Below are 25,455 nucleotides of genomic sequence, written 5' to 3' on the forward strand. Positions count from 1 at the left end.
AAAAAAAAATAAATTAGCGAGATAAATTATTAATTAATTTAATAATGTACAATAGGAAAAGCTACCAGTTTCTGATCCACAATAAGTGTCACAATTCCGAAGTTTATGTTACACACGAAGCGACCCTACCCGAAACGAAATAAGGGACTAATAATAATACATATTATTAGGCTAAGCTAATTGCTATTATGAGTATTATTTATTATTTATTCATATTTACCAAATATTAAAGAACTATTTACACCACCAAATCCAAAAGAATTATTCATTGCATAATTTAATTCAACATTATGTCTAGATTTATTTGCAATATAATCAAATTTAAATTTAGATTTATCATCATTTTCATTACCACCAATATCATTTAAATTTAAAGTTGGTGGTAATTTTTTTGTTTTTATTGAATTTATTGTAAAAATTGATTCAACTGCTCCTGCTGCTCCTAATAAATGACCAATTGAAGATTTTGTTGATGATATCAAAGTAGTTGAAGGAAATAATCTTTCTATAGCATTATTTTCTGCTCTATCTCCAATTATAGTTGATGTTGCATGAGCATTTATATACCCGATTTGTTCAGGTTTTAAATTTGATCGAATTAATGCTTGATTCATTGCATTAAAAGCACCTTCTCCATCTTCTCTTGGAGCAGTTATATGATGAGCATCTCCAGAAATTCCATAACTTAATATTTCACCATAAATATCTTCTTTTGTTAAACCTCTTGCTAGTGCATGATCTAATTTTTCTAATATCATTATACCACAACCTTCACTTAATACAAATCCATTTCTATTTTTATCAAATGGTCTACTTGCTTTCGTAGGTTCATCATTAAAATCAGTTACAACAGATCTTGCTCTTGCAAAACCCGCCAAAGCTAATGGATGAATTGAACTTTCAGATCCTCCACAAATCATTAAATCAGCATAATTTAAATTTATAAAATTAAAAGCATCACCAATTGCTTGTAATCCAGTAGCACAAGCTGTTGAAACTGAATGTAATGGACCTTTTATACCATATTTTATTGAAATATTTCCAGCTGCCATATTATTTAAAAATTTAGGAACAAATAATGGTTGAACTTTTTTATAACCATTTTGGGAAAATTCAATTGAATTATTATAAATATCTTGAAATGAACCAATTCCACTTCCAATTGCAATTCCAATTCTTTTGGGGTCTTCATTGTCTAAATTTAGTTTTGAATCTTTTAAAGCTTCTTCAGTACATACAGTTCCATATTGACTAAAATCAGCTAATCTTCTAATTTCAGATTTATCTAAATGTTCTAATGGATCCCATTTACCTTCTGTAATTGAACCTTGGGGTACTTTTCCAATAACTTTTGATGGAATTTTATCCCAACCATCTTTTTCATAGTTTTGTAATGTTGTAGATGATATTATACCTGATTCTCCTGCTATTAACCTTTTCCAATTATGATTTAGTCCAACACCTAATGGTGATATTATTCCAATTCCTGTTACTACTACCCGTGTCATATCATTGTTTTGATTGTTGCAAATAAGGTAATGAATGAGAAAAAAAAAAACAATTCCGTTTTCTACATTTACGATTTTGTGGAGATTAGTTTATTCGAATCAAAACCTCATTATGCAATAAAATTACTTTATATTTAGAAGGTAACTATTTAACCTTTTTTCATCACCAACTATAAAATTAATATTATCCTCAACAATAGATTCATCTAAACCATTTAAATTATTAAGTAAATTAATCCAATTTTCAAAAAATGATAAATTTGAATCAACCTCGAATTGAGTAGTTAAAGTTAAATTTTGATTTTTTAAAAACTCATTCAATTTAAATACTTTATAATTATCTTTGAATAATGGATTTTGTTTCTTATACGTTTTTTCTTCTTTTGAAAATTCATTTAAAAAAATTTTAAAATTTCTAAAATTTTCTTCTTTTTCTAATTTTGTTAATTTTATATCATTAATCTCTAGATAATTTTTTGTATAAAAATTTGGATATATCATTGATTTTATTTCATCTTTTTTTGACTGTAGTAATGATTTATATAACAATGTTGGAGTCGGAAAAGTTTTAAAAGATAAGTTTTCCTCATCAATTTCTTCATTCTCATCATCACCATTTGGTTTTGAGTCTCTTTCTTTTAACCATTGTTTAAAAATCTCTTCTTTTTGTTTATTTGAATTAATTGAATGATATGATGGAAATTTTAAGAATTCGGAATTTAATTTTTCTTCTACTAATTCCCATGGTTCATAAGATGAAATTTCGTCCGAATATTGATTTAAAATTTGTTTGAACTCTTCGTTGATATCATTGGTTTTTTCATCATCATTATCATCTAGTGATAAATCTAATGAATTATCATCATTACCATCATCAGATGATTCTTCGTCGGTTTGTTCTTGATCTAGTATTTTTGAAACAAGATCTTCAATTTCTACGTAATCTTGAGCAAAAGTTGGCTTTGCTTTTTCTTCTTCTTCTTCTTTTTCTTCCTCCTCTCCTTCAATATCATCCTCTTCACTTGATGAATAACCTGCTAAAATACCCGTACTTTTTGATTCTTCTTGTTTCTTCTCACTCTCTGATTCAACAGATGTACTTATAGTTTGTTTTTCAGTGGATGGATCTTTATTTTCATAAATGAATTCTTCCTCTTCTTCTTCCTCTTCTACCTCTTCCTCCTCATTTTCATCTATTTCTTGATTTGCTTGATTTTTCAAATCTCCTTCACTTTCATCTAGAATTTTAACATCCAATCCCCTAGATTTAGCAAATAATAAACCTAATTCATTAAATTCAATATTTTCAATTAATTTAGAAATATGTTGTTCATTTTCGTTTACTTCATTATCATTAATATCAATATTATTATTATAAAATTTTTCAATATCACTTAATTGCCAGAATGAATTTAAATCATTGGAATTAAAATAAAAATGATGTTGTGTATTAGTTATAATTATAAACCATTCTGTTTTTGGAATTTTATAAATAAATTTTGGTCTCATTTATTCCCTTTTTCAAAAATTAATCGATCGATTATGTTATTTTGAGATAACGACTTAATCGAGCGGTGTTTGAAACTGTAGAATGTAAACTAAATCCGAGTGATGCTACCACATGGGTAATTTTTTCTAATACATTCGACTTGATAAGTAATAATAGGTCTATCAGCAGCTTATTTCAAATCAGTATAAACATGTAATCCTTAGTTATCAGCAGTTACAATATTTATGAAAAATACGACGAAGATATAAAAAAGTCTCAAAATGCAATTATGGAGAGAAAGAATAATGTAGATCTAAGAAATAATAAGAATCCGGGGTTTGAAAAAATTGTGCAGTAGAAAAATATCTTATTTGTGATGTATGTCAAAGATTATAAGAAAAAGAAATAAATAATGGACTTATAAAATCAATCAATTCGAATTACTAGTATATGGAATCATCAATCAGAAGTTTTTCTAAATTATTATTCATTATTTTCTCATCCACCGTGTTTATCAAACTTTTTTTATATATTTCATTGTAATGAAAAGTTGATACCGATAAAATACATCTTACATAGAAAGTAGAAAAAAAAATGTAACAAACACCAAAAACAAATAAGATCTATAATATAAAGAGAGGTGGGGAAAGGCTAGATTAATCATTTAGTTTATCAACTCTTTTATCTATCTTACCCTCTTTTTCTAATCCAAAAGATTTAGATTTTAAGTCCGCTCTTTATGCAATAGACATCGTAAGTCATATTCTATGTATTATGTAATATGCATGATTCAACTTACATAATAATAATAAAATATGGGGTAATTTTTTTAAAAACGTTTTATTTTCTTTTACTATTGTTAGGTAAACTAAAATTGCGATAAATTTCAAAGAATTAGGAATGAAGAAAGGAATAGAGAGATTTTATATTGTCTAGAGCTAATCTAAATTTACTTGTAGGTTTAAACTTTTTTAAATCATTCATTAATCGTTACATTAAATTAAAAATTAGTCCAAAACAATTGAGCTTCATTTAAAACAAACTTTTCTAAATACTTTTTATTCTGATCAGTAATTAGTAATAGTACAATTTTTTTTTAACTGACTAACATATTTACTGACATTTTTAATCTTTTTGATTGTAAAGATTCATGACTTTTATTTCTTTTAATTGATAAATTAGTATTTGAAGTAGAATTTGGATTTGAAGTTGGATTTGAAGTAGAATTTGACGTTGTTGGATTATTTGATTTAATATAATTTGCAATTGGATTAGTTTCTTTTAATGTATTGAGTTTGTTCATTTGCTTAGATTCTTCTTCTTCATCATCATCATCATTTTCATCATTACTATTACCTGATTCATAATTGTGTTCAACTTCTTGTTCTTGTTCTTGTTCTTGATGTGAGTGTTGCTGTAGTTCTTGTTCATTTTCTTGATGTATTTCATGCTCCTGGTCAATATGATTACCATCATTATTTTCAACAGTATTATTACTACTATTACTAGTATTATTATTATTATTTTTATTTTGTTTATAAGTTCTTCTAATTCTACTTATTGCTTTTTCACTTCCCTTATGTAAATTTTTTGCATGTCTTAATAATAAATCTCTTCTTGAAAATGGTCTTTGACATATACCACATAAAAAAGGTTTTAATTTATTATGTGTAGATTGAATATGTCTTGTTAAATGTTCTTCTCTTGTAAAAGCTCTTGAACAAATTTTACAATTAAAAATTCTTGAATAACCTGATGGAGTTTTTGTTCCATATTGAGTTATTTTAAGAGTTTTTGGTAATAATATTATTGGTGAATTATTATCTTTGTTATTACTGGTGGTGTTGGTGGTGCTGGTATTTTCATTTGAATCTATTGAAGTCATTGATGTTGATGAAGTATTTGAATTAGTTGAAGTTATTGATAATCTTGTTGAGGATGAGGTGGATAATGGTTCAGATTCCGAGTTTGAGTTTATACTTGATATTGATAAAGAATCTGAAGAATTTGAATTAGTTGTTGTTAGTGGTAAAGACTGAAAATGATTATTATGTATGTTTGTATTTGTATTAATTGTATTATTTGTATTATTTGTATTACTTATTAGATTTGATATTACTGGAATAGTAGTTGGTGAAGTCATAGATGAGTATCCTTAATAAAGGAATAAAAAGTATTGGTAAATGAATAAAAAAAGTAAAAAATATTTATAAATATTTGTAGTTTCAGATTTATGCATTATTATATATAAATCTACTAATATTTACTTACATTTTGTGTAATGTATTGTATTATCTTATACATCAGTTGAATCACTCTCAATACTATACTGATTCCGCAACAACTACTAATACTTGCTCATACAAGTTCTGCATCAGTGTCACTTAACCATACAATTATCTTATCCCGTCCAAACTGCTTTCACTACTCACTTGTTGTTGTTGTTGTTGTTTGACTATGACTAGTACTTACCATTCTATAAGAAAATAAAATTTCTAAAAAAAATAAATAAAGTGGGGAAGATCCGATTACTTTTGTTAGTGTATTAGGTATTACGTAACATATTATGTAATACTTCCATTCAACCATTTTCTACTAATAATCACAATACAATCACAATACAATACATTATTATTATTATTATTATTACCATATGATAATTTTCAATACAATACAATATTTACAACCAATGAAATTCATGATGATTGATGGATTTTTGACAACCATATCATATTATCATTAATAGCAGTACTAGTTTCAATAGTATGCATACAAATCGATCATTGATACTAATTTGAAATCTATTTTGAATAAATGGAGAAAAACTCTATGTTGAAAGATTGATAGAATCAGTCAATAGAAGAAGAGAGGGGACTAGAATGAAAGAAATTCTTAAGAAATGGATTGGAATGACTTTCTTTATAAACATGGAATTCATTTTGTTAATAAATGTTGATGTTGTAAATAAATTTGTACGTTTGCTGAACCAATTATTAGTCTTATAAATATAAGAAAAGTTTTCCTTTCCACCGATATTGCTTCACCAATATAATAAGAATTTGAAAACCCACTTTCGTCTAAATAATGTACGGATTCAAATTCAAACTTGTTTTGATATGATTTGATGATATTCATATTTGTATTTACCAACTCAATTTTCAAATGTAGTTACTTAAACAGTTTTGAATTTACAAGACATCTGTATTTAAAGACCTTGACTGTATCAAAGTTAGTAGGAATAACATACAAAATTAGACATTTATAGTAATGAAAGCCTTACTTTTTCTTTTTAACTAATTGAAGATAATAATATTCAAGGTATTAAGCGGTTTCATTTCAATTCCTTTTTACAATCTAACTCCCCTCTTATACTCCCCTCTCTCACTCCCCTCCAATTCAATTCATATGTAATCTCCTAAACTTACTTCAAAATAACAAAGAAGAAACTGATTAAAGTTTTAGATTCTATCATCCCCACATTTTTTCTCGTATTTAGGTAATCAAGATTTTATACAACATACGAACAAAAGTTAAACAAACCTTCATGGACTTATTATCGAAGTTTTTAAATTGATGAGTAGGTATGAAGTGAGTTCAGATCTTAATCTATGCTGATTCGCGTGGACAAACAATTGTTGCAATATTGAAAATTTATTGGCTGCTAAAACATCTAAATAATAAATAGATGATAATTCCTACTTTCACTATGTAAATTTATTTCTATTATTATATCTAGGCCTAAGTAAGTTAATCTAAGCTATTGAATTCTTTTTATGGTATGTGATATAGAATCAACCGTTTGATACTGGTAGCCCTACCACGAGAATCCGAATTACTTAGGGCGTATTAACTAACATCCTAAATTGGCCTAATATTAAAGATAAAAAGATGATCTTAAAAATAAAATTATTAAGTAGTTACCACCTTGCTACCAAATAAGATAGATAACGAATTTAATTAGTAACACAATAAAAACATACTAACAAACAATCATCTATCATTAATAAGAACGGCAACACATTTAGCCATTCTAATCAAAAACATCTATTAATCCCAAAATAGCATTCAAAATTCACGAATGATATGAACTAAATAATGGTATCATCATCAAATCCCTATCTAAATAGTCTATATACTGAAGAAGAAGAAGAAGAGGAACTTGATAAAAAGCAGCAGCAACAACCACCACAACAACAACAATCAAATACAACTAATCTAAATACATCTTTACCTTATGATGTAGATGATGATCATGAAATAATTCAACAAAATCAAGATACTTTTTTATCAAGAATATTTGGATTAAATTCAATATATAATCAATTACAAGATAATTATCAATATTATGATCCTGAATATGATAGTAATTATCATCAACAACAAAGAAAAAGTTTATTAGAAGATGATGAAAATGTTAATCCTGGTGGAAATTTAAATTTACATGAAAATGACGTAGATGAAGATGATGAAAGATTATTTCCAAATGATCAAATACCAATGGATAATTTAAAAAATCAAAAATCAAATGATAATGATAATGAAAATAAGAATAAATTAGATATCAATTCAAATAGCCTCCTAGATTCAGAATCTGATTCTGATTTATCATCAAGTTCCGATTCTTATGTAAGACCGCATATACCGAAACATAAATTACCAAAACAAAGACAAAGTTTTAATAAACCACAAGAACAACAACAAATACCATCAACAACTGGTCAAGCCAATCCCGTTGAATCACAACAAAATACATCTTCATCTAAACGACCTCAAATCAAATTTCAAGTACCTCAAAGAGTTAAATCATTTGTAAATAGAACAACTAGCTCAAACAACAACGATACAATTCCATTATATAATGAACAATATAGAAAACCAAAACAACAACAATATGCAAATACTAATTATAAACCAACAAAATTATCATCAACAAATAGAAGATATATTATACCTCCAAAAGAAAGAGCATTATATCTTTGGGCAAATATAACAAATATGGATGAATTTTTAGTTGATATTTATTATTATTATCTTGGTAAAGGATTGTTAAATATAGTAACTTCAAGAATTGTAGATTTGATAATATTGGTGTTTATAATAATTTTTTCAATTTTTTTAAAATGGGGGATAGATTATTCAAAATTTTGGAATAAAGATTATTCAAAAGATCAAAATCATTTAGTACTTAGTGATTTAATTATATCAAATTTTTTATGGAATTTACCATTTTTTATAAAATTCCTAGTATTTGGATTTTTTTTTTATGTTTTATTAAGAATTATTCAATTATATTTTGATTATACAAGAAAATTTAAAGAAATTCAAAATTTTTATAATTATTTATTAGGTATTGAAGATATTGAATTAATGACAATAAGTTGGAAAATTATTATAGAAAAATTAATGTTACTCAAGGATTATAATAATTTAACTTCATCAAATCCTATTGAAAATCATTATATAAATGATTTATCATCAAAAATTAGATTAAATGCTCATGATATTGCAAATAGAATAATGAGAAAAGAAAATTATATGATTGCTTTATTAAATAAAGATATTTTAGATTTTAAAATCTTATGGTTTAATGAAAAAACAGTATTAACTAAAACATTAGAATGGAATTTAAAATTATGTATTGATAATTTTATTTTCAACAAGCAAGGACAAATTAATGGTTCAATATTAAAAGAATATAATAGAAATTTATTAGCAAAAGAATTAACTTCAAGATTTAAATTAGCTTCAATTATAAATATTATATTATGCCCCTTTTTGGTAATTTATTTTGTTTTATTATATTTTTTTAAATATTTTAATGAATATAAATCAAATCCAAGTTCAATAATTGGTTTAAGACAATATACTCCCTATGCAGAATGGAAATTAAGAGAATTTAATGAATTACCTAATTTTTTTAATAAAAGATTACAAATGTCAATGGGTCCTGCAAATAATTATATTGATCAATTTCCTAAAGGATTTTTAATTATAAATGGTATGAAATTAATAAATTTTATAAGTGGATCTATATTAGCTATATTAGTTATAATGGGAATATATATGGAAAATGAAAAATATTCATTTTGGTCATTTGAAATAACTGAGGGGAAATCGGTTTTATTTTATATATCAATATTTGGTACATTATGGGCAATAACATCATCACCTTCATCAACAAGTGCAAATACATCAATTGAATCATCATCTGTTTCTTCTTCACCACAACAAACACAATCACAACAACATTTTTCATCAAATAAAATCATATATGATCCAGAATCAAATATTCGTTATGTATCAAAATTTACTCATTATTTACCAAAAAAATGGAATAAAAAATTACATACAATTCAAATTAAAAATGAATTTTGTGAATTATATCTGTTAAAAATTATTATTATAATAAATGAAATTTTAAGTGTTTTTTTAACTCCATTTTTATTATATAAATTTTCAAAAAATTCTGGTAATTTAATTGATTTTTTTAGAGATTATAGTATTCATGTTGATGGATTAGGTTATGTTTGTTATTTTGCAATGTTTGATTTTGAAAAAAAATTAAATAATATGAATAAATCAGAAAAGATAAAGAAGAAAAGAGTAGATAAAAAGAAGCATAAGCGAACAAGAAGAAAATCAAATGAAACAACACCTAATGAATCTGGTAGTGAATCGGATCAATATAGTGATGAAAGTGATGATGATGATGAATTTGGGTTTGGAATTAGAAATGAAGATAATGATAAAATGACAAAATCATATATGAATTTTTTAGAAAATTATGGAGCAGGCGGTTATCAACAGGTTGCAAATCAAAATCAATCAACAAATCAATCAAATTCAACAAAATATCAATCTAATATATTAAATAATCAAAATATAATAGATGAAGAAAATTATTTCTTATTTGATAATTTAAATAATACAAACACCAGTGAGAATGATAATCAAATTGATAATTTAAATTTTAAATCGAAAAGAAAAGGTGGTGTATTAGGTATGTTAAATCAATTTTATAAACAAGATTTAAATTCAAATTTATAGATATCTTTTCTTCAATATATTACATCTATCGATTCAATGAATTATAATTGATAACAATATTGATGATTTCCAAATTAATAGAGTAGCTATTGTAATTTGATCTAGTCCATAACTTAATCAAACACTTGTTAGAAAAAAAAAAATATTATCTATTAAATTAAATAATTATCCTTGTATAGTAAATAAAAATACCCAAATAATATAATTGAAATTTTGTATAAATTTTAATACAAATTAAGAATTGAAATATATTTTACACTTTTTTATAATCTCGTTAATTGTTTTTAAATTTTGGTAAGTCTTTAATTCATGATCTATTATTCTAATTGTTGTTGTTGTTTTCGATTTAATTGTTGTTGTCTCAATTGTTGTTGAAATTCAATAAATACTTTTTTTAAAAAATTTCTTTTGATTGGTTTTGCTAAAAACCCATTCATTCCACAATTATAACATTCTTTAACATTACTTTCATCTGCAAATGCAGTTAATGCAATTATCAAATTTTTAAACTGTAATTGATTACGGATAATTTTTACTGCTGTTATACCATCCATTATTGGCATTTGAACATCCATAAATATTAAATCAAATTGTTCTTCTTGTGGAGATATAGATGAAGATATTTCGGAAGGTATTGAATTTTTTATAATTTCTACTGCTTCTTTACCATTTGTAACTAATGTTAAATTTGAAAATCCTTCTAATTTCAACATTCTTTTTATAACTTCTTGATTTACTTGATTATCTTCTGCTACTAATATTTTAATATTTTTCAATTCATCTGAATATTGTTGTTGTTGAATTGTGGATGTTGATGATGATGATGAAGAGTTGGTTTTTGTTGTGGATGTTGAGTTATAGGTTGCTGTGGTTGAAGTAGTTTTAGTTGATGACATTGATCCTTTGTGTAATTCTTTATTTAAATTATTACTTTGATTTGATGATTTAAGTTGTGATACTTTTGTATGAATTCCATTTGTAGGTTTTGGTTGTAATTGACTTTCAATTAAATCTGATGATATTTCTTCTAAATTAGAATTTGGTGATGTTGTAACGGTCTTAGTTAAAGTTGTTACTTCAGTAGTTGTAGTTGTAGGAGTTTTTAATATTTTAGTTGTTGTAGTTGGAGTAGTTGTAACAGTTGTTAAAGCAATTGGCATTTTTTCTTCATCATTATCATTAATTTCTCGTTGTGAAATTATTATATCATTAGTATTATTATTATTCTCAATATTATTATTATTTTCAAGTTCACAATTATTATCAGTTGAATGACGAGCAGTTCCTGTTGAACTTTTTGCATATATTGCACTATCCATACTTTTAGTTTCTGTATTTCTACTTGGTTTTGTCCCAACAGTTTCAACTTCATCATTAAATACAACTTTTCTATTAATTTTTGCAGAAGGATTAAATTCATCATCACAAAATTCTTCTAAATCTTTTGATGACATCATCATTTCTCCAGTTTGTGGTAATGGTAAAGTTAATGTAAATATGGAACCTTTACCAATTTTTGATTTTAAAGTTAATGTACCTTTCATCATTCTTGCTAATTGTCTACATATACTTAAACCTAATCCAGTACCACCATATGATCTACTTAAAGTTTGATCACCTTGTACAAATGGTTCAAATACTTTTTCTTGAAATGCTGGTTCAATACCTGAACCAGTATCTTTAACTTCAATTTGAATTACCCATGTTTTTGGTTTATAAATATTTTTTATTTTAAAAGATTTATCACCTTCATTTTCTTCTTTTTTATTCATTGATGGATGAGATTTAAAACCTTTTGCTTGTGGTAGAATATAATTACTCAATTCAGATTGAATTTCATCATCATCTTGTTCCTGTTGTTGTTGTTGTTGTAATTTAATTGAAGAGTTAGATCCTTTACCATCATCACTTGATGATGATAAGTTTTTTGTATCTGAAGAATCATCAAATGAAGTTCTTGGTGAAAGTGGTGTTAATTTATCAAATTCACGATTTTGATTTTGATTTTGATTTTGAAATTGTTGATTAAATATGACTTTTTCGTATTGTTGAGTTGATAAGGTGGTTATACTAATATTATCATCATTATCATTGTAGTATGCATCATGTGGTTGTTGTTGTGGCTCTTGTATTTCATATTTAGAAGATCTTTTAACTGAGGTCTTATCATTCTGCAGATGTTGTCTACTATTTCTTCTAATTAATGACATATTAGTTCCATATCTTGGAGCAATTGGCCTTGAAGGATTTTCATCATAATTTTCATTACCATAATAATCATTATCAACACAAATAACTTTTTCAAAATTACAAGCTTCAGATTTTTCATAATCATATTCACCAATTAATTTAAAATTAACATCAACAAATCCATCAATTGGAGTAAATTTTAAAGAATTTGAAACTAAATTCATTATAATTTGAATAATTCTATTTGAATCTCCATATAATATTAATTTTCTAAAAAAATTTGGTTTTACTGAAATTTTAAAATTAACTCTTTGATCCAAAGCTAATTTATTAAAAATTGAATGAATTTGATAAACAATTTCTAATATTTGAAAATTTGATTTTTCTAATTTTGATCTATTTAATGTATTTTTTGAATATGTTAATAGCTCAGTTAATATATGTAATAATAATTCTCCTGATCTATAAATTAATTTTAATGATTCTTTCATTCTTGTTTGATCTTCTTCTTCCATTGCTATTGATGCCATTCCTAATATTCCATTAAGGGGTGTACGTAATTCATGAGATATATTTGCAATAAATACTGTTTTTGCTTCATTTGCTGCTTCAGCTTCTATCTTTGAAGCCTCGAGTTCTTTTGTTCTCACTCTAACTCTATCTTCTAAATGCATATATTGTTTTTCTAATTCTTCAGTCATTATATTAAAAGCTTCTGATAATTCAGTTAATTCATCTTTAAATAAAGCTTTTGATCTTGGAATTCTTGAAGGTAATCTTATACCTGTTGAATGAACTGAACCTGATCCATTAGTAGAAATAGTATGAACACTACTTCTTTTACTACCACCAGGATATTTATCTAAATCATTATCATATTCACCATTGTTTTTTTCTTTCTTTTCCAGTATGATTTGTTCCTTTTTATATTGTGTAATTGATTCAGTTGCAACTTTTAATCTTGTTATGGGTCTTATAAACCATATAGCTAAAAATAATGTTAGAACACACATAAAAAATCCAATACCAAAAGTAACTCCAATTATTATTTTTTTTAATTTTGTAACTGGTGCATTAAAAGTTTTTGAAGTTTGAGCAGTCATAATTAACCACATCCAATTACTATATCTTACTCTATAATAACTTGTTGCAAGTCTTACTTTAGTTACTGATCGAACATTTGTTGTTACACCATCAGTATCATTTGATTTGAAAGCTGGTCCTATTAATGATGATGAACCTATTGGATAATATTTACCTGCTTGTATAATTCCTCCTTTATTTGGAAAAACGGCTTCAAACCCCTTTATATCACTAATATGCATATTATCATCATAATCTGTTGAATTATCATTAAATACAGGAGTTACTGCTAATGTCCAATAATCATTAGTTGAAACATTTAAAGCAGTAAATAAAGCATCTGCAGATGCAATTACTGATATATAACCTACTATAGTATCATTATTATCAATTGATGAAGTTATTGTAGTTGTTACTCCCATATAAAATTTAGTTGTATTTTGATTTACAGTTTCATTTGATACTGGTCCACTATAATAAAATCCATCTCTTGAATATTCATCAACCATTCTTGTTAAAGGACCTCCATTAGGTATTGGATATAATTTTGATTTTGTTTCATTTGATAATTGTACTGGTTCATTTAATGAAGTTGTAACTAAATTTAAATCTTTATCATATAATCTTGCAGATATTAAATTATCAGTTGACATATATTGATTAAATAAATCTTGTACTTCATCATAAATTTCGGATGAACTATTCCCACTTGATGCTTGTATTAAAGGTTTTACAACAGTATCTACTGTTGATAATGAACCTATTGTTAAATCTATAAATCCCATTGCTTGTCCTACTTGTAATGCTTTTAATTGTGATATAACAGCTAATCTTTCACTTCGTAGACTTTTTAAATTATCACTAAAATATATACCTGTAACTAAACCTAATATTAATAAAGATAGTAATGAAGCAAAACATACTAAACCTATTAGTTGAGGTCTAATACCAATTTTTAGTCTTTTGAACTTCATTGTATTGTGAGTATGAATATGCAATAATGAATAGTGAGTGAATTTTGATGGTAATGATGCAGTGATGATATGAACTCAATTGTTTATAAAGCAATTACAAAATGTAAATACTGAAAATTTTCAAAGACCCTTTTATCTTATTATTTTGAGTTTCCCAAGGAATTTTCTTAAGGACAATAAGTATGCAAATGTAAAAGCCAAAATTGAAATTTCTGATTAAGATTTTGGTTAAGATTTTGGTTATAATTAAGATTAAGATTAAGATTTCCAAATTAAATTAGAATACTTTCAAAATCAATCTTTCCAAATGAAATCTGCCCTTTTAAATTCTAAATGAAAAATAACTTGTTTACTTATATAATAATATTATTTTCACAAGATTTGGTTCCTTACTTTGACATGCAGATAATATTTCAAATATAATAATAATTGTCAAATATAATAAAATTGAAGGAAGTGTTTAGTACGTATGGTATGTATAGTATGTATAGTATGTATTGTACAATGTGACACTAGCTGTGAGTAGTAGTTTTTGACAGCTATTGATGGTTGCTAAATAATTTGAAAAATGAATAATATTAAGTTGGTTGTAAAAGTTTTTGGATACTTCTTTACAACTTTTAATTAACTCCGTTATTTTCTGCAAAAAAAAAAAATAGTATGATGTCTATTAAAGACGATGAATGGGTGAAATAAATGATTAGATGAATGAAAGAAATGAAGTGAATGGAAATATAATGTTAAAAAAAGTAGGCGTAATGTCAAAGTAATAAAAATTTAATATTAGTCTAGTAAGTATATATGATGATATTTAATAAATTTGGTTTGTGTTGTGTTAGTGTATGTTAGTGTATATATGGATAATAAATAATAATATTAATAATAATAAGATACAGTAGATCTAATATTAGAGTACAAAAATAGAAATATATTACTTACAATACTTAGTAAGGCATTCAACTAAGGCAAACATTTTTTGAGTTAAGTATACAGTAACTAATACCACTACTACTACTACTACAGCGTCAAGACCAAGAACTTATGTGTTCAACTGTACTACTATAAATGCCATAGTTCTAAGAAACCAAGATTCAAATACTCCTTGAGATTTACTAAACTAAATTCAACTCCCTAATTAACTAATTGGATCTCCCAACAGTTTTTTATTTTTTTTTCTTTTCTTTTGCGTTTAATTTTGCTTGTTTTCGATATTGTTTAATTAACTCCTGTTGTTCCAATATTATTTGATGTCCGTAGTGTTAAAATTATTCATCATCTTACTAGTCTACTTGTAAGTATTAATCTCTTTACTCCATATTAAAAAAATTATTAATTTCGTAAATATTTTATTTTATTAAATTTAAGAAAGAAAAAAAAAAAAAAAAAAAAAATATTATTTTCAAATTTTATCATTGATCTGTTTGAAACTGGACTCCCAAAACCTACTGAATAAGCTTGTTTTTCAAGTCTATCCTGATCTAAAGTACAGCAAGTGATTCTTTTTCTTGTTGGACATTTATGGTCCAAACTCCCTTCTACAAGGTGATAATTTCGGGTATTTCAATATGACACAAAATTAAGCATCTTTCTCTCTATACACAAAACGTATTCCCATAGATTAATGAAAAAATAAATTGCAAAAATCTAAGGCGGGATCAAATATAGCAAACATATTGATACGTTAGTGTATAGTTCTTATTAGAATATGTTTCTTCAAAAGCACTTGAATTAAAAGTAATCAAATTAACAATAAACTTTAAAGCGATGAGAAAACCATATATGTTGACTAAGGATGAAAATAAGATGAATTACTTCTACTGAATTTGAACTTGTATTTGAAATTGAAATTTAAAACATGATCAATTTTGAACCTTATTTTGCGTAAAGTTTAAAGTTTAAATTGGTGATGATGATTATGTGCTATTATATAAATTAGCCTCAATTATAAAAAAGGTAATTTATTGCGCACAATAATAAATTAGTATGAGCTTAGATCTACTTACTTATTATATTTTATATACGATTGTATATACTAACGAATTAATCTTGTTTTATGTCGATAAATTATATATTAGAATATAAAATGAAAAGAGATTGCCTAAAGTTCAATCAAGAAGATTGATGAATTTTAAAAATATATTGATTTTGTTGAGATGTAATACACTGGGAGTGAATATAACAATGAACCACATATAATCTTGATGATATAGATGTTCGTAGCTTGCAGGGTCTATATCTGATTGGTAAATAGATAAATTAAGCAATCAAGCTACGAACATCTATATCATCAAGATATCCTTCAATGTCAACAGGAAAGAATATATCAGAAGAAATCTAAGGTGACTCATTCTATCAGATTCTTTTATGTAATATTGCTAGATTAAAAATTTATGAATATGTTAAAATGGGCTGAATATTTTAAACAACCCAACTAAAATTCCTAATTTTATTATCCAACTTCAATTTTGTTTGAACTAAGATCAATATTTATTTGATCGGTAGAGTTAAATTATAAAATACAATCTTAAAAAAATTATGATAGATTAATCCTTTACATAAAATTTTTGATGGAATAAGACTAGTAACATTTTTTGTATATTGATGGCTCAGACTCAATGTAATAATTCTAATACTCTCAGTCCGCTAGGCTTTAGTATTGCTACTTTCTCTTTCAACATCAAATCGACATTTGGAATATTTATGCTGTGGAAAAATAAATTATATCTTTAATGTCTTGCCGTTTTGATTATCAAAATGCTCCAATTGTGTTGCAAACAACGTATCAAAAATTGTTGGATGTTATTAACAACGTTAATGATTATAATAATGATACCATAGTTCATACCAGGACTTTGAAACAAAATGATTTTGAGGAATGTTTTTGAAAAATTTAAAGAACACATATTCCAATTAAAATCAAAACACATTAGCCAAAAAACAGAAATAATTGAAATTTTATATCATGAGGTATGAACAAATAGCCAGATTTGACAGTATCACAGGTCTTAATTTGATAGTAACACTTCAAAACCTGTGACACCTGTCAAATATGGTCATATTTATTCATTCCTCAAATTGATTCAATCAACCACCTTCAAGGACTTATTTCTCTAGCTGAAAGAATTTTATAATCCATTATAAATATTGAGAACATGATTAAAAGCAGTGGGTGAAGCAAAAAGTATTGTTTAATTCCACATGCATTAGTCTTTTAAAGGCTTTTTCAAAAGCTTTTCCAATTATATTTTAATCTTGAGTGTAAAAATCCATTTGTTGCTTTTTAGACGATAATACAACCTCTTCAAAAAATTTTGTTCCTCTTTTTTGCTATTTCAGTATCACCAACTTCATTCATATCAACATCTGAGTCATCTTCTTGTACAATAAGTTATACGAGGTTATAAATTATAGACTGAGCTTGCTGGTTCACCAAACTGTAAAAACTTTCTTCAAATTTTGAAGTAGAAGTTTCTGAATTGTAAATTTTGTAATTTTATAAAATCTTTAACTCAGAAACTTCCACATCAAAATTTGAAGAAAAATATAACTTATTGAACCCAAAAAATTATATGTTTTTTTAGTGGACCTAACAAGTCCAGTGTATAATTTCTTTGTCAGTATAAAGCACCTGTCCGCTGAAGGCATCTTTTTGTTCAAATAAGTTGACCTTTATCAACCTAAGAAGGTCAATCAATTAAAATTTGAGTTGCTGATGTAATCCCAATTGTAAGATACTTCTTCAGTTGCACCATTGACAATATTAATGTTATTTGAGACTTCTCTTCTTGCTCTAGTAGCTATATTCAAAATTGATACATATTTTTAATTGATTGATAGTAGAAATTCAGCTTGTTGAATTGTTCCTGTTAGTAACTTCTGCATTTGGCGTGCTTTGGTTATCAACGCCTGACTCATATCTCCTTACCCCAATTTTAAATTCAACTATGTCCCTTCCGATATAGCTTTGATGTTTCAGTCAAGCTTTTGTACTCACTTGTTGACGACCAATTTATCGTTAAATTGTTGGAAAATACATGAAATCTAAATGAATTTTTAAAGGATGCTGAGGTGTGCACAATCGATAAGAGTAGTATAACATAAGCATTCATTCTGTTGGGTTTTTATTCTGTAAGTGTATTAATTTAAAATTTTTCACTTTAAATATTAATTTTAAGAGTTTACAAAGTGATCGGGGTTGCATTTATCAAAAAATTCGGATCCGATTAAAAGAGTTTTACGTAAGGTATAATCTTCGTGACATTGTAACGTAACTCTCTCTGATACCAATCGTATATCGTATGAATAGATACCTGAATTAGTTATTGATTATAAAAAGAATTGAGATATACTCATCTGCAAAGAATATGTTAACATGAAATAAAACAATACGAATGTTTTTTGAAGACTACATTTAATAGCGTCAAAACAAGAAGAATAAAAAGATTGAGACATCAAACAAACAAGAATAAACAATTAACCGGATTAACTAAGATCAGGAATAATCTATAACAATCAAGTGAAATTTCGTAATCATTTACGATTATAACTAACTAAGTTACTTAGCTATCCAAATTTGTAAATACTGTAAGTAACCCTTTCCCGTCGATAACCTATAGCGTAAGTGTTATGAACATATCTTATATAGGGTGTTGTGGGTCTGAAAAAACAAATTCGCGTGTTTTTGCTGAAAGATTCGATTCTATGCATAAACTATTCGGTTATTGAGGTTTCTATTAGAAGTTGAGGAAATTATTTTGAAAATATTTTCATAAAAAAAATATAAATTTTAAAACTCCGAATTATTACCCCCTAACATGGAATCAAATAAATTTTTAGTTTCCTTATTGATCTACACAATCATCAACCAGAAAACTCTTACTAGGACATGAATATGGAATTGATAAGAATTATCTGTGACTACACATTGACCAGACTTTTCATAAAGAAATGACAGTCCGTGTTCATAAAGTAGGCAGAAGAAATAATTCATGTATAATATGAAATGATAGACCTTGTTTTACCGAACCCCCTCTTATTCTTCAAATAAATAAACCCAAATTTATAACGGCCTTGTAGTGTCATTCCGTTCGAAATTTGAACTCATACGAAGAGCAAGCGAATAGTGGAGAAGAATAAATAGAGAAAGTGCTTCAGTAAGCTTACAAATATTAGTATTAAAAAAATTGTGGTTACACTACAAAAAAATTTATTGCCGTGAATAGCGCGAAAGAGAAAGGGAAGGAAATTATACAACCACCTATAACCGAGACGATCATTCTCTTATAATATATTACTTTATTATACTTGTTGATACAAGTGTAAAGGTTCATAATCTAGACCAAAATATATAACGATGATACAAATATCATTTAAATATAAATATATCATCAAATAATTGATAAATCATCAATTAATTTTAATTCAATTCATCAAAATCAGTAGAATCAATTAATCAAACTAATATTCAAAATGACTCCAATACAATTAAAATCTTCTGAACCTGTTACTCCAATAGAATCAAAAACAACATCTCCAATTCTAACATCAACAAATCCAATTAATCAACCAACAACTCCAATTGATATTCCATCATCAGAAATAGCAATTGGTGAATATATTTTTCATCGTATAATGCAATCAAATCCCAAATTGAAAAGTATATTTGCAATACCTGGAGATTTTAATTTAAATTTATTAGAACATGCTTATTCACCATCATTAACTTCAAAAAATTTAAAATTAGTAAATACATGTAATGAATTAAATGGTGCTTATGTTGCTGATGGATATTCAAAAGTTATTGATGGTTTAAGTGTATTTATTTCAACTTTTGGAGTTGGTGAATTATCTGCATTAAATGGTATAAGTAATGCATTTTCAGAATATGGACCAGTTTTACATATTGTTGGATCAACTTCAATTCAATCTCAAATTCAACAAAATGAAACTAATGAAGTTTTAAATACTCATCATTTAGTTCCAAATCATGATTGTTTTAAACGTCCTGATCATCATGTTTATCAAAAAATGGTTGGTGCTATTTCATGTGTTCAAGAAAGTTTAGATTATGATATGAATTCCAATTTAAAAAAAATTGATAATGTTTTAAAAACTATTATTCAAGAAAGAAGACCTGGTTATTTATTTGTACCATGTGATGTACCTGATTTATTAATTGATTCAAATAAATTGTATAACTCTCCATTTAGTTCAAAATCAAAATATCAAGGTTCTGAAAAGTCCACAAAATTAATGAAAGATATTTCTAATATTATATTAACAAATCTATATGATTCATCAAATCCTTCAGTTTTAGCAGATGCATTATCAACAAGATTTGGAGCAACAAAACCATTAAATGAATTTATAAATAATTTACCAAATTCAGTTAAATTATTTACAACTAATTTTTCAAGAAATGTTGATGAATCCAAATCAAATTTTATTGGTGTTTATAGTGGTAATGCATCATCAGATAAAACAACTAAATCATTATTTGAAAATTCAGATTTTGTTTTAGTATTAGGATATTGGGATGGTGAAATGAATACAGGTGGTCATTCATCAAATTTTAATAATGCTAAAACTAAATGTATTATTCATCCTGATTATATTCAAATTAATGATTCATTTTATTTAACTAAACAATCAGATGGTGAAAGATTATTTACAATTTCCGAATTTATTGAATTTTTAAATTCTCAATTAGATACATCACAATTTAAAACTTCATCAAATGAAATAACTCATTATAAATTTGAACCAAAACAATATTCTGAATCAAAAGATAAATATCCATATATTCCACAATCTTATTTAAATGATCATTTTTCAAAAACTTTAAAAGAAAATGATATTTTCATAGTTGATACAATGTCATTTGCATTTGGTTTAACTGATATTAAATTCCCAAAAAATACAAGATTAATAACTGGGATGAATTATGGTTCAATTGGTTATGCATTACCAGCAACTTTTGGAGCAACTGTAGCATTAAATGATTTAGGTACTAATCAAAGAGTTTTATTAGTACAAGGTGATGGAGGAGCACAAATGACAATTCAAGAATTATCAAGTTTTATGAGATACAGCTCAATTTTAAAAATTCAACCAAAAATTTATTTATTAAATAATGATGGTTATACTATTGAAAGAAAAATAAATGGAGCAACAAGGCCATATAATGATATATGTGGAAATTGGAAATGGTTTAAATTATTAGATGTTTGGGGTGGTGAACAAGGTAAAACTCATGATTCAATAAAATTAAATAATATTGAAGAATTTGATAAATTTTTTGATGATTCTGTCAATGTTGAAAATAGAAATCATAAATTACAATTTTATGAAGTTATTGGTGGTAAATTTGATGTGTCTTATAGAGTTGATAATATGATGACTAAAAATTGAAGTTGTAAATGATAGTAGTTAGATATAGGGTATTTAAAAAACAGAATTAATAGAGGCTAATTTAAAACATATTTTGCGCGTTTCACTATCCAGCTTGAACAGGGATTACTCAATCTACAACTTTCTTCTTCATGCAAACTTCTCCAGCAGTAACCAATACTCTCATCAACGGATTATGAATGGTTCTTTGAACTCAATCAGTCATAATTCCTCGAGAGATGTTTTAATACATGGTCTATACTATCAAATATTTTTGTTGCACAAAATCCAATTTCTCATCTCTAACAACATTTTATTCTACAAAATTTATTTTACAACCAATAGCCTTACCACTTCAACACCCTATTTCACCATTACAGCACCTTAACTACCACCACGATACCCTTACACGAATATGGCTGGATCACAATTAAAACAGCTAAAAGCTGCGTTAAAAGAAAAGGGTCTAATAGGTCAAACAAATACTACTAGTAAAAAATCAAAGGGCAAAACATCAAGAAGAAATGAAGTAAATAGAGATTTACAAAAACAAAATTTACAAGAAATTAGAAATGGTTTTAATAAATTTGATCAAAGAATAAATAGAACAAAACATGATATATCAATAGCTACAAAGCAAGGAATGGTTAAAATTGGATCAAAACAACATAATGAATATGCTGCTAAAAATGGTGCAATGCAAAAACAAATTAAATTACAATATGAAATGGAAAAAAAAAGAAAAGGTAAAACTGGTGGTATATTGGATAAAAGATTTGGAGAAAATAATTCACATTTAAGTCAAGAAGAAAAAATGTTGGCAAGATTTACAAGAGAAAGACAAAATTCAGGAGGTAAAAAAAGAGGAATATATTCATTGGAGAGTGATGATGATGAAAACATGGATTTTGAAGAGGAAAATGATAATGGAGGATTTCAATTAACTCATTCTGGACAAGCATTATCATTAGATGATGAAGAAACTATAAAATATGTTGATGAAGATTCATTACCTAATCAAGAAGAAACAGTGGAACAACCACCTAGAAAAAAATCTAAAAATGAAGTTATGAAAGAAATTATTGCAAAATCCAAATTTTACAAACAACAAAGACAACAAACATTTGCTAAACAACAAGATCAAATAGATGAATTAGATGAAGATTTTGGTGATATAATGGATGATCTAAGACAAGTACAAACAAAAATTCCAAAACAAACGCAGTTTTCATCGAAATCAAATGAAGAAATTGAATATGATAATAAAGTAAGAGAATTAAATTTTGATAGAAGAGCAAAACCAGCAGATAGAACAAAAACAAATGAAGAATTAAATCAAGAACATAATGAAAAATTAAAAAAATTGGAACAAGATAGATTAAAAAGAATGGAAGGGTTTAATAATGATAGAGAAGCTGAAGGAGATGATTTGGATGATAATGATGGATTTTGGGGAGGTGATGAAAGTGAAAATGAACAAGATGGATTTACTATAAAGGGGGATGATGAAGATTTAGAAGAGGAAGAGCAATCGGAAGAAGAAGAAGTAAATGGAAATGGTATTGTTGGAGGAAGACCTAAAATCCCCAAAACTCTACCTATAATAATGCCATCAACAATTGAAAATTTCATAGAACAAATGTCAAACATAGAACCTGATCAACAATCAAATCATATAAATAAAATATGTGAAACTTATAAACCAAATTTAGCACAAGAAAATAAAGAAAAAATGCAAAATTTTGTATCAATTTTATTTAAATATATACTATATTTATCAAATAAATTTGAAAATTTTGAACCATTTTTAAAAATTTTAAAAAATTTATCCAATTCATATAATGAAGAATTAGTTGAAAGTATGAGATTATATATTTCGGAAATTTCCAATAGGATTGAAAATTTAAAACCAAGTGATTTAATATTTTTTGTTATTGTTTGTTATTTATTTTCAACTTCTGATCATTATCATTTAATTGTAACTCCAAGTATTATATTAATGAATCAAATATTAAGTTATTTAAGTTTTCATTTAAATTCAATAGAAAAATTAGGTCAAGGAATATTTATAATAGATGTGCTATTAAAATATCAAAGATTTTCAAAAAGATTTGATCCTGAAATTTTAAATTTCTTGGAGGTTTCATTTTTAAAATTATGTCCTGAACCAAGATTATTAAATCAAAATGATTTATTAATTTCAAAAAGATATAAATTTAATGAATCTTTAAATTTATTAAAAACTACTAAATTTAATATTATTGAATATAAAGAACCAATAATTTCAATCCGAGATTTATTTAAAGAACATTCTCAGTCATCTACTGAATCATTAGCAACAAATTTGTTAGTTAAATTATGTTATATAATGGATAAATGTATTACAATATGGAAAGATAACTCATCAATTATAGAAATTTTGAAATCTTTTATATCATTACAAAAACATTTAATTAAATATATTTCAATCCCATCAAATCAATTCCTCCCTAAATTTGAAAAATTATTAAAACAATCAGAACTATCAAGAAAACCTCTCACATTACAATCCCACAAACAAATTTCAATACCATCATTAACACCCAAATTTGAAGAAAATTTTAATCCAGATAAAAAATCATATGACATTAATAAAACAAATCAAGAAATTTCAAAATTAAAACAACAATACAAGAAAGAACGCAAAAATGCTCTTAAAGATATTAGATTTGAGAATAAATTTATTGCAAGAGAATCTATTGTTGAAAAAACCAAGATGTATGATGAATATCATAAAAAGATGTCTAATATTGTTAATACTATTCAATCTTCTGAAGGTAATGAAAAAAATCAATATGAAAGAGAGAAAAAACAAAGAAAACAACGTAAGTAAGTCAGGAGATGAAATATTAATTAATATCAGGTCTATCATTAGGTCTATTGGTTGGGCTTTGTTTATAGATAACTTGATAGAATTGTATTATTATCAAACATTGCAGCAGATATTTTTTTCAACCCTTTGATATCAGGGATGAATCCGATCTGATATTGCTATTTTCTGTAGTCCAATTAATCTCTAAATCTCAAGTATTTGTTGTCTTTCATATCTAGGTATGATCTAGACATGAATAATACTATATTGAGCTTTAATAAGGATACAAGTATTTGGTTGCGAAATAATTTTATTGTAAGTCAGAGAAAATCGTACAAAATCGATTTTTACTATCATTTACATTCCGAACATTCCATTCCGATCTAGCTCGCATCCCGATAAATTTTAACATAAGAATTTCGAAAAGGTCAAACAACGATGAAACATGTATTCTAGGAGATGCTGAGAAGAGTTAAAACAGTCGTTTGGATAAGATTGTTATATTTATTATAAAATTATAAAAAAATAAATTTAAAAAATTATTATAAATATTAAGATTAATTATTATTGATATAAAAAAATTAGATTTAAAATGAAATGAGATAACGATTTTTTATTGAATTTGAATAAAGTGTTTTGAATTTAAGCAAGATTTGAAATATAAAAAATGAAAAGATTTTGATTTGAATGAATTGAATAGATTTGTTGGGTATCAATTTTTCATTGTTTCTTTCTCTTTTTCTTTATATTTACTTTATCTCTCTCTTGTTAATTATACATTGATTTCGTTAGTATTTATCTTTGAATTGTAGTTGTTCTTTTAGTTGCAGTTGAAATGGATCATAAAGTATGTCATAGGTATATATATTCTTCATTACAGAAGCTTTTATAGCTCTTTTTTCTTCAAATGAGTTGATAATTATA

At 25.8% G+C, this 25,455-nt stretch overlaps 7 protein-coding genes across 7 annotated transcripts; 3 read left to right on the plus strand and 4 right to left on the minus strand. All coding sequences in view use genetic code 12, as the record gives it.

Annotated features, from left to right (window-relative positions):
* Positions 1-206: 206 nt before the first annotated feature.
* CEM1 (fatty acid synthase) lies at positions 207-1,508 on the minus strand (the record flags this gene model as incomplete). Its single annotated transcript, XM_051759121.1, has 1 exon — positions 207-1,508. One exon carries the CDS (start codon positions 1,506-1,508, stop codon positions 207-209), a length of 1,302 nt encoding a protein of 433 aa, XP_051613030.1.
* A 123-nt stretch (positions 1,509-1,631) lies between these two features.
* On the minus strand, positions 1,632-3,017 carry KGF55_004240 (uncharacterized protein; the record flags this gene model as incomplete). Its single annotated transcript, XM_051759122.1, has 1 exon — positions 1,632-3,017. One exon carries the CDS (start codon positions 3,015-3,017, stop codon positions 1,632-1,634), a length of 1,386 nt encoding a protein of 461 aa, XP_051613031.1.
* A 1,076-nt stretch (positions 3,018-4,093) lies between these two features.
* Positions 4,094-5,140, minus strand: TRY4 (Try4p; the record flags this gene model as incomplete). The annotated part of the gene is made up of 1 exon (XM_051759123.1): positions 4,094-5,140. The coding sequence occupies one exon, from the start codon at positions 5,138-5,140 to the stop codon at positions 4,094-4,096; it is 1,047 nt and encodes a 348-aa protein (XP_051613032.1).
* Positions 5,141-7,092: 1,952 nt separating this feature from the next.
* ATG9 (autophagy protein) lies at positions 7,093-10,044 on the plus strand (the record flags this gene model as incomplete). Its single annotated transcript, XM_051759124.1, has 1 exon — positions 7,093-10,044. The coding sequence occupies one exon, from the start codon at positions 7,093-7,095 to the stop codon at positions 10,042-10,044; it is 2,952 nt and encodes a 983-aa protein (XP_051613033.1).
* A 317-nt stretch (positions 10,045-10,361) lies between these two features.
* On the minus strand, positions 10,362-14,291 carry KGF55_004243 (SLN1; the record flags this gene model as incomplete). The annotated part of the gene is made up of 1 exon (XM_051759125.1): positions 10,362-14,291. One exon carries the CDS (start codon positions 14,289-14,291, stop codon positions 10,362-10,364), a length of 3,930 nt encoding a protein of 1,309 aa, XP_051613034.1.
* A 5,469-nt stretch (positions 14,292-19,760) lies between these two features.
* On the plus strand, positions 19,761-21,701 carry ARO10 (phenylpyruvate decarboxylase; the record flags this gene model as incomplete). Its single annotated transcript, XM_051759126.1, has 1 exon — positions 19,761-21,701. One exon carries the CDS (start codon positions 19,761-19,763, stop codon positions 21,699-21,701), a length of 1,941 nt encoding a protein of 646 aa, XP_051613035.1.
* A 394-nt stretch (positions 21,702-22,095) lies between these two features.
* NOP14 (snoRNA-binding rRNA-processing protein) lies at positions 22,096-24,552 on the plus strand (the record flags this gene model as incomplete). Its single annotated transcript, XM_051759127.1, has 1 exon — positions 22,096-24,552. The coding sequence occupies one exon, from the start codon at positions 22,096-22,098 to the stop codon at positions 24,550-24,552; it is 2,457 nt and encodes an 818-aa protein (XP_051613036.1).
* Between the last annotated feature and the right edge of the window lie 903 nt (positions 24,553-25,455).

The sequence above is a fragment of the Candida pseudojiufengensis genome (genome assembly GCF_024610245.1).
Source record: "Candida pseudojiufengensis strain CBS 10847 chromosome Unknown scaffold15, whole genome shotgun sequence".
Lineage (NCBI taxonomy): Eukaryota > Fungi > Ascomycota > Pichiomycetes > Serinales > Debaryomycetaceae > Lodderomyces > Lodderomyces pseudojiufengensis.